This window comes from Prionailurus bengalensis, chromosome B1 (genome assembly GCF_016509475.1).
Source record: "Prionailurus bengalensis isolate Pbe53 chromosome B1, Fcat_Pben_1.1_paternal_pri, whole genome shotgun sequence".
NCBI classification, from domain to species: domain Eukaryota; kingdom Metazoa; phylum Chordata; class Mammalia; order Carnivora; family Felidae; genus Prionailurus; species Prionailurus bengalensis.
In genome coordinates this window covers 28,503,200-28,518,595 of record NC_057344.1, presented here as the reverse complement: position 1 = coordinate 28,518,595, position 15,396 = coordinate 28,503,200, and the positions used below count along the sequence as shown (strand labels likewise).

At 40.0% G+C, this 15,396-nt stretch overlaps 1 protein-coding gene and 1 long non-coding RNA gene across 3 annotated transcripts in view; one reads left to right on the top strand and one right to left on the bottom strand.

Annotated features, from left to right (window-relative positions):
* UBXN8 (UBX domain protein 8) overlaps positions 1 to 5,648 on the bottom strand; it is a 28,198-nt gene extending 22,550 nt beyond the window's left edge. Inside the window, exon 1 of one of the 2 annotated variants that reach the window (XM_043560946.1) lies at positions 5,357 to 5,648. In XM_043560946.1, coding sequence (XP_043416881.1) covers positions 5,357 to 5,444 — 88 coding nt within the window. In that variant the 5' untranslated portion in view covers positions 5,445 to 5,648. The remainder of the gene's footprint in view (positions 1 to 5,356) is intronic. The other variant, XM_043560935.1, reaches the window with a different exon arrangement.
* LOC122471826 lies at positions 5,426 to 15,349 on the top strand. The gene is made up of 3 exons (XR_006294288.1): positions 5,426 to 5,508; positions 6,131 to 6,194; positions 14,893 to 15,349. It is a non-coding gene; the product is annotated as an uncharacterized LOC122471826 (long non-coding RNA).
* The last annotated feature ends 47 nt before the right edge of the window (positions 15,350 to 15,396 follow it).

The window sequence follows — 15,396 nt, the reverse complement described above, 5'->3', positions numbered from 1 at the left end:
TTTTATTTCTTTGTGTTGTCTGATTGCTGATGCTAGGACTTTCAACACTATTTTGAATGACTGTGGTGAGAATGGACATTCTTGTGTTCCTGACTTTAGGGGGAAAGATCTGTTTTCCCCATTAAGGATGATATTAGCGGTGGGTCTTTCATATATGGCTTTATGATCTTGAGGTATGATCCTTTTATCCCTACTTTCTTGAGGGTTTTTATCAAGAAAGGATGCTGTATTTTGTCAAATACTTTCCCTGCATCTATTGAGAGGATCATGTGGTTCTTACTCTTTCTTTTATTAATGTGATGTATCAGGATGCTTGGGTGGCTCAGTCAGTAAGCGTCCGACTTCAGCTCAGGTCATGATCTCACGGTTCGTGAGTTTGAACCCCGCATTGGGCTCTGTGCTGACAGGTCAGAGCCTGGAGCCTGCTTCAGATTCTGTGTCTCCCTCTCTCTCCGCTCCTCCCCCACTCACACTCTGTCTCTCTCCCAAAAATAAATAAACATTTAAAAAATTATTAATGTGATGTATCACATTGATTTGTGAATATTGAACCAGCCCTGCATCCCAGGTATAAATCCCACTTGATCATGGTGAATAATTCTTTTAATATATTGTTGGATCTGGTTGGCTAGTATCTTGTTGAGAATTTTTGCATCCATGTTCATCAAGGAAATTGGTCTATAGTTCTCCTTTTTAGTGAGGTCTTTGTCTGGTTTTGGAATCAAGCTAGTGTTGGCCTCATAGAATGAGTTTGGAAGCTTTCCTTCCATTTCTGCTTTTTGGAACAGCTTCAAAAGAATAGGTGTTAACTCTTCTTTAAATGTTTGACAGAATCCCCCTTACTTTCCTTGATACTAATAACAAATAGTAAGGCATTAAGAAGATTATTTGTAGTAATAAAGAATAGTAAAAGTTAAGCAACTGTCTTATGATTTTTTTCACATACTCTCCTTTGTGAGCTAAAATTCATCATGGTTGATTATTACCAGAACAAGTTTTCAAAAAACAATTTTAGAACATCTTCGGTCTTATGAATATAGGTAGAATTCATATGACTGACTACACTTATAAGCACTATGGTTATCAATAATGCATAAATTCTGGTTTCCCTCTGTCCAGAGAGGTAGGTAAAATTATCCTATTGGGAATTAAATTGTGACATTAGCATCTTGTCAAATTCTAGTTTGTTCATTCATTCACTTAAAGATTTATTTTTATTTTTTTAAGTAGTTTCTATACCCAACATGGGACTTGAACTCACAATCCTGAGATCAAGAGTCACATGATCTACCAACTGAGCCAGCCAGGAACCTCTCAAATTGTAGTTCTATTTAAAAACAGTCATTCAAAAACACCAAATTCATATTTCTCACAGTTCAATTATGCAACTGTGTACCTCTCTATTCCTCAATATTTATTCGGTTATTTGAAAATAAAATCATTCTATAAACACCTAGAAAAAAGTCAAACTTTAGTATTTGGTCTTCTTTTAAAAACAAAGATGAAAATTAAATGAGAAAAAATGTAATCAGTACTTACTTATGGTAAATACTTATGGTGTAATACACCATTGCTAAATGGTTAAGGAGCAGGTATAAAGTTGGGTTAGAAATGGTTTCTACCCTCTAGGAGTTTTTAGTTTTGTAGTTCTCAAAAGTCACCAGGCAGAGGTACAGAAGAACCATCTTGCCTATGTGATCAGGGCTGGTAGTCAATTAAAGATTAAAAAATGATTTATATATACACACTTAAATATTTATTTTTATTCAAGTATAGTTTTCTACACTTGTGATAAATATTTTCTTTTAATTGAAAACCAATATATAGAGGTGACTGGGTGGCTCAGTCAGTTAAGCGTCTAACTCTTGGTTTCAGCTCAGGTCATGATCTCATGGTTCGTGAGCCTGCATCAGGCTCTAAACAACAGTGGGGAGCCTTCTTGAGATCCTCGTTCCTTCTGTCTCTGCCCCTACCCGCTGGTGTGCCCTCTCTCTCAAAATAAAAAAATAACCTTAAAAAAAAAAAAAACCTCAATATATAGTTTATCCTTTAAAAATAAAGCAACTTAAAGCTGTTTAAATACTTCTTTTGTTTTGCCTCACAGTCCTCCAACTTTTTGCCAGCATTAGCTGTTGATTCAAGAGTTGTTCAAGACAACATCTAATTAAATCTAGGGTATTTCTGGCTATTACAAAAGTAATGTAATACCTAGAGTATTGGTATTTAGAGAAACCACTGAGTTACGGGATTTATGTTCCATGATACTGCTTTTTGTTCTAACAAGCAAGCAATTTGCAAACATCATATGGGAATATAAAAGAACTAGATTTATATTTGTTTACGTCTTTCAAGTAAACTTTTTTTTTTAATTTTTTTTAACGTTTATTTATTTTTGAGACAGAGAGAGACAGCATGAACGGGAGAGGGTCAGAGAGAGGGAGACACAGAATCTGAAACAGGCTCCAGGCTCTGAGCTGTCAGCACAGAGCCTGACGCGGGGCTCGAACTCACGGACTGCAAGATCATGACCTGAGCCGAAGTCGGCTGCTTAACCAACTGAGCCACCCAGGCGCCCCTCAAGTAAAACTTTTTTTATTAAATTGGCTTTTTGGGGGTTTTTGGTCCATATTCTCAAGAGCCCATGTGCAAGACACTTCAAAGAATAACAAATGTGAGGAAGCAGCATTAAAATACTTAGCTTGATGTGCCTGGCTGGCTCAGTTGGTTAAGCAGCTGACTTTGGCTCCAGTCAGGATCTCGTGGTCTGGGAGTTAGAGCCCCGAGACAGGCTCTGCGCTAATAGCTCAGAGCCTGGAGCTTGCTTTGGATTCTGTATCTCCCTCTCTCTCTGCCCCTCCCCTGCTCCTATTCTGTCTGTCTCTCTCTCTCTGTTTCTCAAAAATAAATAAACATTAAAAAAAATTTTTTAATAAAATATTTAGCTTTAAGTACAAGTAAAAATGTACTGACAATGAAGGCTTTTACACAGTAGAAAAAGATAGGAACCATTTTTCAATGTTTGTCCAAAAATACAGCCCAGTTGAATGAATGGGTCTAGGAATTCTAGTTTTCCAATTAGCAGCCCCAGCTAAAAGTATCTATAAGTATATACTGTTACTGGATATCTGGAAAACAAATATCAAGAAAGCAAAGCAGGGGTACCTGGCTGGTTCAGCTGATAGAGCATGAGACTCTTAATCTCAGGGTTCTAAGTTTGAGCCCCACATTGGGTGTAGAGATTTCTTAAAAAATAATAGTAATAGTGGTGCCTAGGTGGTTGAGTCAGTGGTCCAACTCAATCTGGGCACAGGTCATGATCTCTTGGTTCGTGGGATCAGGCCCTTTGTCAGGCCCTGCGCTGACAGCACAGAGCCTGTTTGGGATTCCCTCTCTCCCGTTCTCTCTGCCCCTCATCCACTCACACTCTCTCCCTCCCTCCCAAAATATATAAAATGAACTTAAAAAAAGATAATAATAATAAAATCTTAAAAAAAAAAAAAAAAGAAACCAAAGTAAACAACCATCAGTTCACAACTGAGAGGTTTCTAGGAGAAAGGAATTAAGTAAAAAAAAAAAATCAGGAACTAGATGGAGATGCTACCAGGAATCCAGTTGCATTTTCTAGAATTTTTGGCCTGCTTTATTAAATTAGACATTGTCGGGGCACCTGGCTGGCTCAATCGGTAGAGCATGTGACTCTTGATCTTGGGATCATGACTTTAAGCCCCCAATTGGGCATGGAGCCTATTTTAAAAAAGAAAAAAAATTTAAAAATAAATAAAATAGGCATTGTGATATTTGATGGGAACACAAAAACAGATTAGATGTGGTCTCTGCCTTCAAAAAGCGTATTCTCCTGTTGTCAGAGCTGATCATGTGAGATTTCCTTCTGCAACCTTCCGTAACTATCTTCTCATTGATCAGTGACTTAAACGTTAGTGCAAAGTAGAAGAGATTCTAAATTAACAGAACAGAGGTGGATGCTGAAAAGACAAGGGAGGGAGCATGTAAATTCTGGACTAGATAAGTGTGAATTTAACATTTCTGTATATCATTTGGATAAAGGTCTTGTTAGATTCCTATATAGACTGAGTGAGTAGGAGGTTTCTAAAAGGACTTTGAAAATTTTTTAAAAAAGCATTTTAAGTTATTTCAAGCAACACTTCCAAGTACCTGAGTAGGGAGAGAGGAAATATACAAAGCTAAGTTTCATCAGGATCTCAAACTTTAGAAATGAGTATAAGGGAGACATGCATGTAAACCCATGACTAATATATCCAAAAAAGGACTGATTCTCCACAGACCCACCATTTTCCTCTCAGTTTCCCTTTTATCCCGGGCACTACCAAGTACTTAGGGTTGTTCAAATTCACTTGAAGGAGTTATCCTTGAATCCCTCCTTTCCCTCACCCAAACATTAATCCATCCACAAATCCTGTGGATTCTACTTTGTAAATATCCCAAATCTGTGCACACTCCATCGCTGTTATCATCCTAGTCCAGGCCATCATCACTACTTGTCTACTTCTAGAGCCTCACTTGCTCCACTGCTTCCACTACGCCTCCCTCCAAAACATCCTCCACAGAATCCAGCGACTATCTATATCTGCATCCATCATCCATCCATCTATCCAGTAATCCCTAGGGCCAAAGTGGGGCTTGAACTCACCATCCCAAGATCATGAGTCACATGCTCTACTGACTGAGCCAGCCAGGCGCCCCTCCAATAACCCTCCCTAACTCTCAGTTTCCTCAAGTGTAAAATGGGGATTATACCCCCCCACACACCATGGTTATAATACAGACTGGAAGAAATAATGAATAAACAGCACTTAGAGTTAGTTAGGTTTATAAGAGGTGGTCAGTGAATGTTATTAACTCGATCCACTCTCCCCTTTAGTCTTCCTGATCCATCCACAGTGGTCTTCATCCTTTTCCTCCAATTTGTCAATTCCTTTGGTCTAGAATGTTTTTGGCCCAGGCTTCGTATAATTTAAATCTCTGCTTAAATTCCTCAGAAGGCCTACATCACGTCACCTGTTTCCTTGTGAGCGTTCAAAACAATATGGAAGTAGTGTCTACATATGTTCCTGTGCTTTCTGCCAGCTTCTGTCTCCTTGCACACAAAACTGGAAAGACACTTTCTCCGCGAAGAGAAGTCAGCCTCCTCAAAGCCCTGAGAGTCTTGCTCCCAGGGGTGGGGCCCCGGCGCCGGAAGAGAGGAAGGCGCTATGCAGCCTGGGAGTCGTAGTCTAAGCCGCCGGGAGGCGACGTGGCCATGAGACTGGAACCTTACGCAACATTCATGGGATAGTTACGCGGATGCGAGCGTCAGAAGGAAAAAGTCAACAGTTACCTAGATCCGGGATCCCACGCCGGAGCTCTAGACACAAGAGGGGGAGAGCAGAGAAGAGGAAAATGCCAACGACCCCGCGAGAAGCCATGATAGCGGGAGCCCCGCGTCCGGGCGGGAGGCCCTCCCCTTCCGGTTGCGCCTTCTGTTGGAAGGTGATGTGGAGCCCTTGCTATGGGAGGGGTTTGGGGGAGAGCTAGACCCTGAAGGCCGGCGGTTGGTTCGACTGAGATAAGCCCCTGTTTTGAACTCATAGTCTGTAGCCTTATGTTATTAGAAATGCAAGTCATTCCCCCCACGTCACATGGTGTCCCGGAGAGATAGGCAGTCTGGCAGCCCGCCTAGCCCAATCTTGTGAAAGCAAAGCTTGGGCGCTGGCGCGGCAGCTCCCCAGAGTCAAGGCCCGCAGCGCTCGCCCTTTTGGACTCTGTGGAAGCTGTGAAAAAGAACTCGAGTAAAATGTACCGGAAGAAAAAAGTGTACGGGCTGTTGACGATGTGAGAAGGCAGCCCCTTGCCTCGGCCTTGTGTCCTAGGAGGCGACTGCGGGCTTTTGGGTCGGAGCTACTAAGCACTCCTCTGCTGAAGCACCTTCCTTATCATCCTAACGGTTCCCGGCCTCATCTGCGGCCTCTTATTACTGTGGGAAGATGCTTGTAAAGTGGGGCCAGGCACCTAATTCAAGATCCTGGAGACCCTTGGAGTCCCGCTACCCCTTTCTCTGCGTCTCAGTTTTGCCAATAGGTGTTATTGTTAATGACTAAATTTGTCCTCACAGTTCTATGACCTCATTGCCATCCCATGACTTACCTCCGTGGCGCTTCTGCCAAACTACAACTCAGGTAAGCTGTGGTGGTCCTCACAATTTACACAATTTAATGCTTGAAATTTCGTTTTCTGACCCATCCGTCAATCCTGCTCCCTCACCCTTCCACTGAGTCCAACTGACGTTTATTGAACCCCACGGTTCCCCTGGTGCTGCAGAACTCTGGGAGATTCAAATATATGTAAATTACCGAATTTGTCCTCAAGAAACTCAGTTAACTAGGGGCGCCTGGGTGGCTCAGTCGGTTGAGCGTCCGACTTTCGCTCAGGTCATGATCTCGCGGTTGGCAAGTTGGAGCCTCGTGTCGGGCTCTGTGCTGTTGGCTCGGAGCCCGAGCCTGCTTCGGATTCTGTGTTTCCCTGTCTCACTCATGCTCTGTCTCTCTCTGTCTCAAAAATAAGTAGAAATTAAAAAAAAAAAAACAAAACCTCAGTTAACTAGTCTTGTAAACAGATAAATGCAATACAGCACCTGAGCGCTATGATAGGGATACACACAGGCTCCTGGGAACCCTACCCCGAGGGCCTGGAGGGAAGGGCTTTAAACTTGAGAGGGGAATGAGGACCACAGGGAGAGTGGGATTTCAAGTTTAGGAAACTGAACGTAGGGAACTACAGTTTGAATATTTAATAGTTTAAATATGAAGAAGTATTTAGGAGTTTACAATATTGCAGTTTAAAGCTCGAATAAAGGTGTGTAGGTATGTTGGAGCTAGGCCCACAGGGGGCTTTGCTTTGTGTATAGGCTAAGAATTTTGTCCTGAAAGTGAAGGTGAAAACTAGGAGGGCACAATCTCAAAATCAATCGGGGTGAAGTAATATAAATCATAACACGTAATACCAATTAAATAATTAAATGTATCAACTCATTCAGAAATTCTCATTTGTTGTCTGCGGGAAGACAGGAAAAAAAGTTGTACAGCTCTTACCATCTTCATTTTGGTATGATTTCCTCCTTTATTATTTTTTTTCATTCTCTGGCTTTCTATATTCTTAATTTCATCTATTGATGGCTCCAGACATCTGTCAAGACAATAAAGTGGAGGCTTGCAAGTACTCCAGATTTGCTTGGGGTCATACACATTTCCCAAACCTTGTTGATTATGAACAAGGTTCACTGTGATTGTCTACTGCTAGCTACCTCCTCGAAAAAGGCGACCAGTATAACCTGTTTGAGTAAAACCAAATTTCTTACTGCATTAAGTGAGAATACTATTTTGACAAAATCTTAGTAGTGTCTCAGAGAGGAGGTCAAGAGTGAATTTTATGAGGTTTTGGAGTTTGGTTGGAGTGGTTTAAGGTGGGCCTGTTTGACTCATCTGTTTTGATTCATTTGGGATTGGATATAGTGCATGGTATAATAGTTTAGGACCGGTGGACTGAGCAAGATGAGGGACTTGATAGAGTAGGTCCCTTTTTTAATAAGGAAGGGGATTTGCCAATTGAGTGATCAGTTCAACTTGTCAGTGCCTTTAAAGGAAGCTTTTTGCCCAGATGAGCAATCTATTGCTCAGGTAAATGGATTTTCAGGAAAACGTAAAGCTAACAATTAAGTTATGTACTGATTGACAGCCTACTTGTGGGCAAGAATTTCCTGGAATAGTAAAGTCAGTATGTTGATTTATGTAGTTCTAAGTGATGAAAATTACTGTAGATGTTTCATTTCCCACCAAAAAATCTTAAGAACATCACTGAGTATAAGAGGAAATGATTTTAAAATCTAAATAGTTGGTATTAAACGATTATTAACATTCTTAAGACACAAATTTCACATTTTTCATAACAAGCGATACAACCCGTTTATGTATAAAAAAGTAGAATTGTTATTTAACACGTTTAAAAATGATAATATAGGGGCGCCTGGGTGGCGCAGTCGGTTAAGCGTCCGACTTCAGCCAGGTCACGATCTCGCGGTCCGTGAGTTCGAGCCCCGCGTCGGGCTCTGGGCTGATGGCTCAGAGCCTGGAGCCTGTTTCCGATTCTGTGTCTCCCTCTCTCTCTGCCCTCCCCCGTTCATGCTCTGTCTCTCTCTGTCCCAAAAAAATAAATAAACGTTGAAAAAAAAATTAAAAAAAAATGATAATATAATCATATTTGGTTAGGGAGACAAATGTGTATTATAATGTAGCCTGAATTATATATATTAAGTATTCAGACTGCTTTTGTGACCTAAATTGGAATTTTTGCATTAAAAAAAAAAACCAACTAGTGGGGTACGCGGGTGGCTCAGTCAGTTAAGCATCGAACTCACTCGATTTCAGCTCAGGTCATGCTCTCACTGTTTGTGGGGTCGGGCCCTGCGTTGTGCTCTACAGAGCATGCTTCGGATTCTTTCTCTCCTCTCTATGTCTCCCAAAATAAATAAATAAGCTTTAAAAAAATCAACTAGTTAATTTTTTCAGTATTTTTATTAAGAATTTTTTCAGCCCGGGGCACCTGGCTGGCTCAGTTGGAAGAGTATGTGACTTTTTTTTTCTTTTTATATAAATATACATATTTAGTTTATGAAAGCACATGAGAGAAAGCAAGCAGGGGAGGGGCGGAGAGAGAGATCCTAAGCAGGTTCTGTCCTCTCAACGCAGAGCCCAATGCAAGGCTCAAACTCATGAACTGTGAGATCATGACTTGAGCCAAAATTAAGAGTTGTAGGCTTAACTAACTGAGCCACCCAGGCACCCCATGGAAGAGTATGTTACTGGCTCTTGATCTCAGGTCATAAGTTCAAGTCCCACCTGGGGTGGAGAGATTACTCAATAAAACTTAAAAAAAATGTTTTCAGACAAAAATGTTGAAAAGAATTTATAGTGAGTATCCATATACCCACTCTACCACATAATAAAATAAATAATAATAATAATAAAACTGATTTTATCAAATATCTATCAACTTTCTTTCTTTCTTTCTTTCTTTATTTCTTTCTTTCTCTCTTTCAGCACAAGCTGTGGAGAGGGGATAGCGGGGGAGAGAGAGAGAGAGAGAGAGAGAGAGAGAGAGAGAGAGAGAGAGAGAGAGAATCCCAAACAGGCTCCATGCTCAACACAAAGCCCCATGTGGGGCTTGATCCCATGAACCTGGGATCATGACCTGAGCCAAAATCACGAGTTGGGTGCTCAACTGACCAAGCCACCCAGGCACCCCACAACCTGTCTCTTTTGATGCATTACAAAGATATGCATGATGCAGACATTAGTACACTTCCCCAAAAATACTTCAGTGTGCATATTATTAACTATAATACATGAATATGTATACGCAACTTCAGCATGCTGTTCATTAACTACAAAGACATAAACAACTGTACCATTCCTTGAGTTCCAATATAAACATTGTTAAAAGATAAACTGTGGCATATAAAATATTTTAAGTGTTTATTTGAGCAAAAATCTATTTGAATTGGGCAGCATCCAATCCAGTAGATACAAAGGAGCTCTGAGTTGCTATACGAAAATGAAAGACTTTTATAGCCAGAGGGAGAGTGAACAAGGAAGTTATTTTAGGCAAAAAAAAAAAGGGGGGGGGGGTTGGTTATTGCAAGCTTACTTTCCTTTAGGGGTGTTTCAGGCAGATTACTGAAGTAGTGCTGAACAGGCAATTCCATTTCTGGGAGAGCCAAAACTGTAATTAAGCCTCAGCTTGGTGAAGTGGGGCTTAGCACAAGATTTGACAAATCTTGTCAAATATGGGGCTTGTTGTCTTCTTTTTAATAGCATACACCCATATCCCTCTCAAGACAAAACTTTGCCCAGAAAATAACCATTGCTCTGTCATTTTTTTTTTCTATCATGGATTAGTTTTGCCTCTTCTAGGACTTCTATAAATGGAATTGGTGTTTGGATTACGATTTGTTTATACAGAAAAATTGTTTTTAACTTTTTATTTTAAAATAATTATAGGTTCACATAGAGTTATGGGAAATAGAGAGATTACATACATTTCTCTTTACCCAGTTTCTCCCAATGATAAATTCATGCATAAACCATAGCACAGTATCATAAACAGGAAATCAATATTGGCACAATCTACCAATCTTATTCAGATTTTACAAGTTTTACATACAATCATGTGTGTGTATATGCATGTGTATTCGGTTCTATGCAATATTATCACTTGTATTGATTCATGTGACCACCACCAGTCAAGATACAGAACAGTTCCATCACAGGAATCTCTTGTGCTACCCTTTTATAGTCATAATCACCTTACTTTCTATCCCTTAACACCACCAAATCCTAGGTAATCATTAAATGTATCTCTAGCTTTTTAATGTTGCCATTTCAAGAGTATTATGGGGATGCCTGGGTGGTTTGAGCATCTGACTCTTGATTTCCCCTCAGGTCATGATTCCAGGGTTGTGGGATCAAGCCCTGTGTCGGGCTCTGCACTGAGCATGGAGCCTGCTTAAGATTCTCTCTTCTTCTGCCCCTCTCTCCCACTTGCACTCCCCGACTTTTAACAACAACAACAACAAAAAAGAGCATTACGTAAGTGGAATCCTACAGTGTATAACATTTAGAGATTGGCTGTTTTCACTCAGTATAATCTCGAGATCCATACAAATTGTTATGTGTATAGATATTCATTCCTTTTTAAAAAAAATGTTTATTTATTTAGGGGCACCTGGGTGGCTCAGGCGGCTGAATGTCCAACTTTGGCTCAGGTCATGATCTCCCGGTTCATGGGTTTGGCCCACATAGGGCTCTGTGGTGGCAGCTAGGAGGCTGGAGCCTGCTTCAGGTTCTGTCTCTCTCTGCCTGTCCCTCCCTCCTTCTCTTTCTCTCTCTCTCCCTCTCTCTCAAATAATGTGTATTTACTTTTGAGAGAGCACAAGCAGGGAAGGGACAGAGAGAGCGAGAGAGGAAGCACCAGGCTCTGAGCTGTCACACAGAGCCTGACATGAGGCTTGAACTCACAAACTGTAAGATCATGATCTGAGCCTAAGTTGATGCTTAACCAACGGAGCCACCCAGGTGCCCCTCATTCCTTTATTATTATTATTAAATACTTTTTAAATTTTATTTTGAGAGAACGAGTGAGCATGTGAGCAGGGGAGGGGCAGAAAGAGAGGGAGAAAGAATCCCAAGCAGGTGCTGTCAGCACAGAGCATGACTCTGGGGCTCAATTCCATGAACCACAGTCTCATGACCTGAGCCAAAATCAAGAGTTGTGTGCTTAACCCAACTGAACCACTCAGGTGCCCCAATATTCATTTCTTTTTATTGCTGGATACTATTCCTTTTTTTTTTTCCTCTTTAAGTAAACTCTGCACCAAACGTGGGGCTTGAACTCATGATCAAGAGTCACAGAAGGGAGAGGGGGAGAATGATGTGACTAGAATAGTTATATAGAGCTATTACTATGGTAGTACTTCATTTGTTTAGCTGAGAGGTGTGGATGTTCGCTGCATTATTCTTTATATTTTGTTTACCTTTAATATTGCAAATACATTTTGAAAGTAATGTTATAGAAATAATTACATACTTAGATTCATAATAGGAATATTAGTGTTATTTCTAAAGATTTTTATGCTATCCCCCATTTTCTTTCAAAATACATTGGTAACACAAATGGAGATCAAAAGGTGAAAGAACCATTGAGTGCGTGTGTGATTTTCCCCTAGATGTGTCTTCTCAGGTAGTGTCCAATTTCCCAATAGCAAGCAGACTTGTTATTTTTGGAAAGATTCCTTCTACTTATCGTAAAATTTTCTTTTTGTTAATCTCACATTCAGTTACACCTATTGTTCTCTGTCTCTTCAGTGTTTATCCTTTGCCTCAATATTAAACACTACTGAGTAATGTTTGTTGTGTTCGTTTCCTCATATTTTTATCCTCATAAAAGACTGCAATTATCTTTATACATGCCTCATGAGAAATACATTTCATTGAGCAACTTGCATGTGCAAGCTTCCTTCTATACCACTATTTCCTGTACAGACTTCTCAGATTGTTTATAGAAATACTATTACCACCTTCCTTCTAGTATAATACATCTTGATCTGTAATCTCAACACAAAAGCTGTGATGTAAATTAGTCACTGATGAGTCATGAATACATTTCCTACAAATTACACTATAGAAAGAATGCAGAGGGAGAAAGAGGCTACGTTTATTTTTTTAATTAATTAATTAATTTATTTAATTTTTTTTTTCAACGTTTATTTATTTTTGGGACAGAGAGAGACAGAGCATGAATGGGCGAGGGGCAGAGAGAGAGGGAGACACAGAACCGGAAACAGGCTCCAGGCTCTGAGCCATCAGCCCAGAGCCCGACGCGGGGCTCGAACTCACGGACCGCGAGATCGTGACCTGGCTGAAGTCGGACGCTTAACCAACTGCGCCACCCAGGCGCCCCTAATTTATTTTATTTTTTATAGAGAGTGCAAGTCGGGGAGTGGGACAGATGGAGAGAGATAGAAAAAGAATCCCAAGCAGAATCCATGCTCAGCACAGAGCCTGACGCAGATCCCAAGACCCTAGGATCATGACCTGAGCCAAAATCAAGAGTTGGACACTCAACTGACTGAGCCACTCAGGTGCCCTAAGAGACTACATTTAAAAAGGAGAGTATAGTGCTAAGTGAAATAAATCAGAGAAAGACAAATACCATATGATTTCAGTCATATGTGGAGTTTAAGAAGCAAAACAAAGGAAAAAAGTGACAAAAAAACAGACTCTTAACTATAGAGAAGAAACTTATGGTTACCAGAGGGGAGGTGGGCAGGGGAATGGGTGAAATAGGTGATGAGTTTTAAAAGTACACTTATCATGGGGCACCTGGGTGGTTCAGTTGGTTGAGCATCCAACTCTTGATTTTGGCTCAGTTCATTATTTCAGGGTAGTGGGATCAAGTCACTTGCTGGGCTTAGCACTGACAGCGGGGAGCCTGCTTGGGATTCTCTCTCCCTCTCTCTCTGAGCCGCCCAAAATAAATAAATAAACTAAAAAAAAAAAAAAAAAAAGAGTACCTTTATCATGACGAACACTGAGTAATGTATAGAATTATTTTTTTGGTGTTTTTTTTTTTTAGAGGCTCCACACCCAACATGGGGCTCACACGATCCTGAGATCAAGACTCAGATGCTCTATGAGCTGAGCCAACTACATTCCCCAATGTATAGAATTGTTGAATTACTATATTGTACACCCGAAACTAATATAACACTGTGTTAATCATACTGGAGTTAACATTTTAAAAATTCAATTATACACTTACAGTAGGTAAATTTTATGTATGTAATACTCAATAGTTTAAAAAATGAAGAAGGGATAAAAAATATTTGACATTTTCTCCTATACAAAATGTCATTTAAAAACATCTTGGATCTTGTATTTTTACCACAGGACACTATCTATAATGGTTTCTTTCCAGTAATGGTTAAGACCACAGACTTCAAAGTTAGGACTTTAGGATTTGAATTCCTGCTCTGCCATTCACCAGCTGATCTTGTACAAGTTATTTATCCTCTTGGAACCTCAGTCTTTTCATCTATAAAATGGAGATAATAATAGTATTTATTTCTTGGGATGAGGAGGGGACAACATAGAGTTCTTAGCACTGTGCTTATTAAAGCTGTTAAGTACAGTGCTTAGCTTAGTACATATTAATTATTGGTTTATTATTTTGACAATTATTTCAGTGTCTTTGTAGAAATCACCTAAGTGTGTCTAGTGTTCAAAAAAAATTCAATGATGCAATTATTATTATTTTAATGTTTCTATTTATTTTTGAGACAGAGAGAGACAGAGCATGAGCAGGGGAGGGGCAGAGAGAGAGGGAGACACAGAATCTGAAGCAGACTCCAGGCTCTGAGCTGTCAGCACAGAGCCTGATGCGGGGCTCGAACTCACGGGCTGTGAGATCATGACCTGAGCTGAAGTCGGACGCTTAACCAACTGAGCCACCCAGGTGCCCCCAATGATGCAATTATTAACAGATGAAATAATTGCTTGGGGCTCTGCTATTTCTCACCAATCATGCTAGTTTATAATGATGTCATAAGACTGTCACACTTGAATAACTTAGTTGATTTTCATTCTCAGCATTTTTTAAAAAGTTGTTTTGTTTGTTTAATCTTTACACCAAACATGGGACTCGAACTTATGACCTCAAGATCAAAAGTTCCATGCTCTTCTGACTGAGCCAGCCAGGCACGCCGATTTTCAGCATTTATTATCATCCTGAAACTACCTTTTTATTAACTACATTAACTAAATTGTTACTTTAGTTGAGATATATATATTTATATAAATATATACACATATATTTGTTTGAAGAGAAAACTTAGAAACAGTCTAAAGTCTTCAAGTGCTTGGGATATGGCTACCTGTTCCCCTTCCCATGGAAGTCAGAAGCAAAAGGTAAAAACACTTAAATGAAAATATTTTAGTCCCAAACAATACCTTATAAATCTTTAGTTTCAACATACTGCATGGAATTATGTAATTAGGTGGCCAAAAATTCTTTCCTCCTTTAAAACCAGCAGGGACATAAAACTGTACCTCCTTTCATCGTCTTTATGTTGTTTTATGGCATCCTTTTCCTCCCATATTTCCTGGTTCAAGACTTGTCATCATTGAGTATTGTACTCTCCCCCCCAATCTGTCAACTTCACTTCCTTATGCCCGTCCAGTCTGTTCTTCCTATCTGTTCTCAATACTGCCACCTTTGCCTCCTGATACAATTTCACCATCTCCAATTCATTTCATATATTTCCAGGGAAAGATGCTTCTGAGAAATCTTCAGCGACTCCTTATCGCCTCTGGAGTGAAGTCTATACACCAAGCAAGGCTTTCCAGGACTCCACCCATCTTCCATTACCCACTTCAAAATGCTTATAGTCCAGCCAACCTGTGCTCCTCTACTTCTGTATCTACAATTCTTACCAACTCATTTCCTCCACTTTTTATTTGACATGCCTATCTCCTTTTTGTCAGCTTTCCCATTTCACAGATGAAGAAACTGACATCTAGAGAGGTGAAGGGACTATGACAATGTCTGTGGTGGAAAATGAATCCAAGTTTCTCAGATTCAGATTCTTTACTCCTATCGTTTTTTGGCCTTTTGGCTAAGATCAAGGGCCGACCCTTTATTCCTAAACACTTCAGTGTGTATCTCTTAAGAACAAGGATATTCTCTTATATGAGCACAGTACGATTAAACTCAGGAAATTTTGCATTGATGTAGTGCCATCATATATTATACGGGCCACAGTTCAAATTT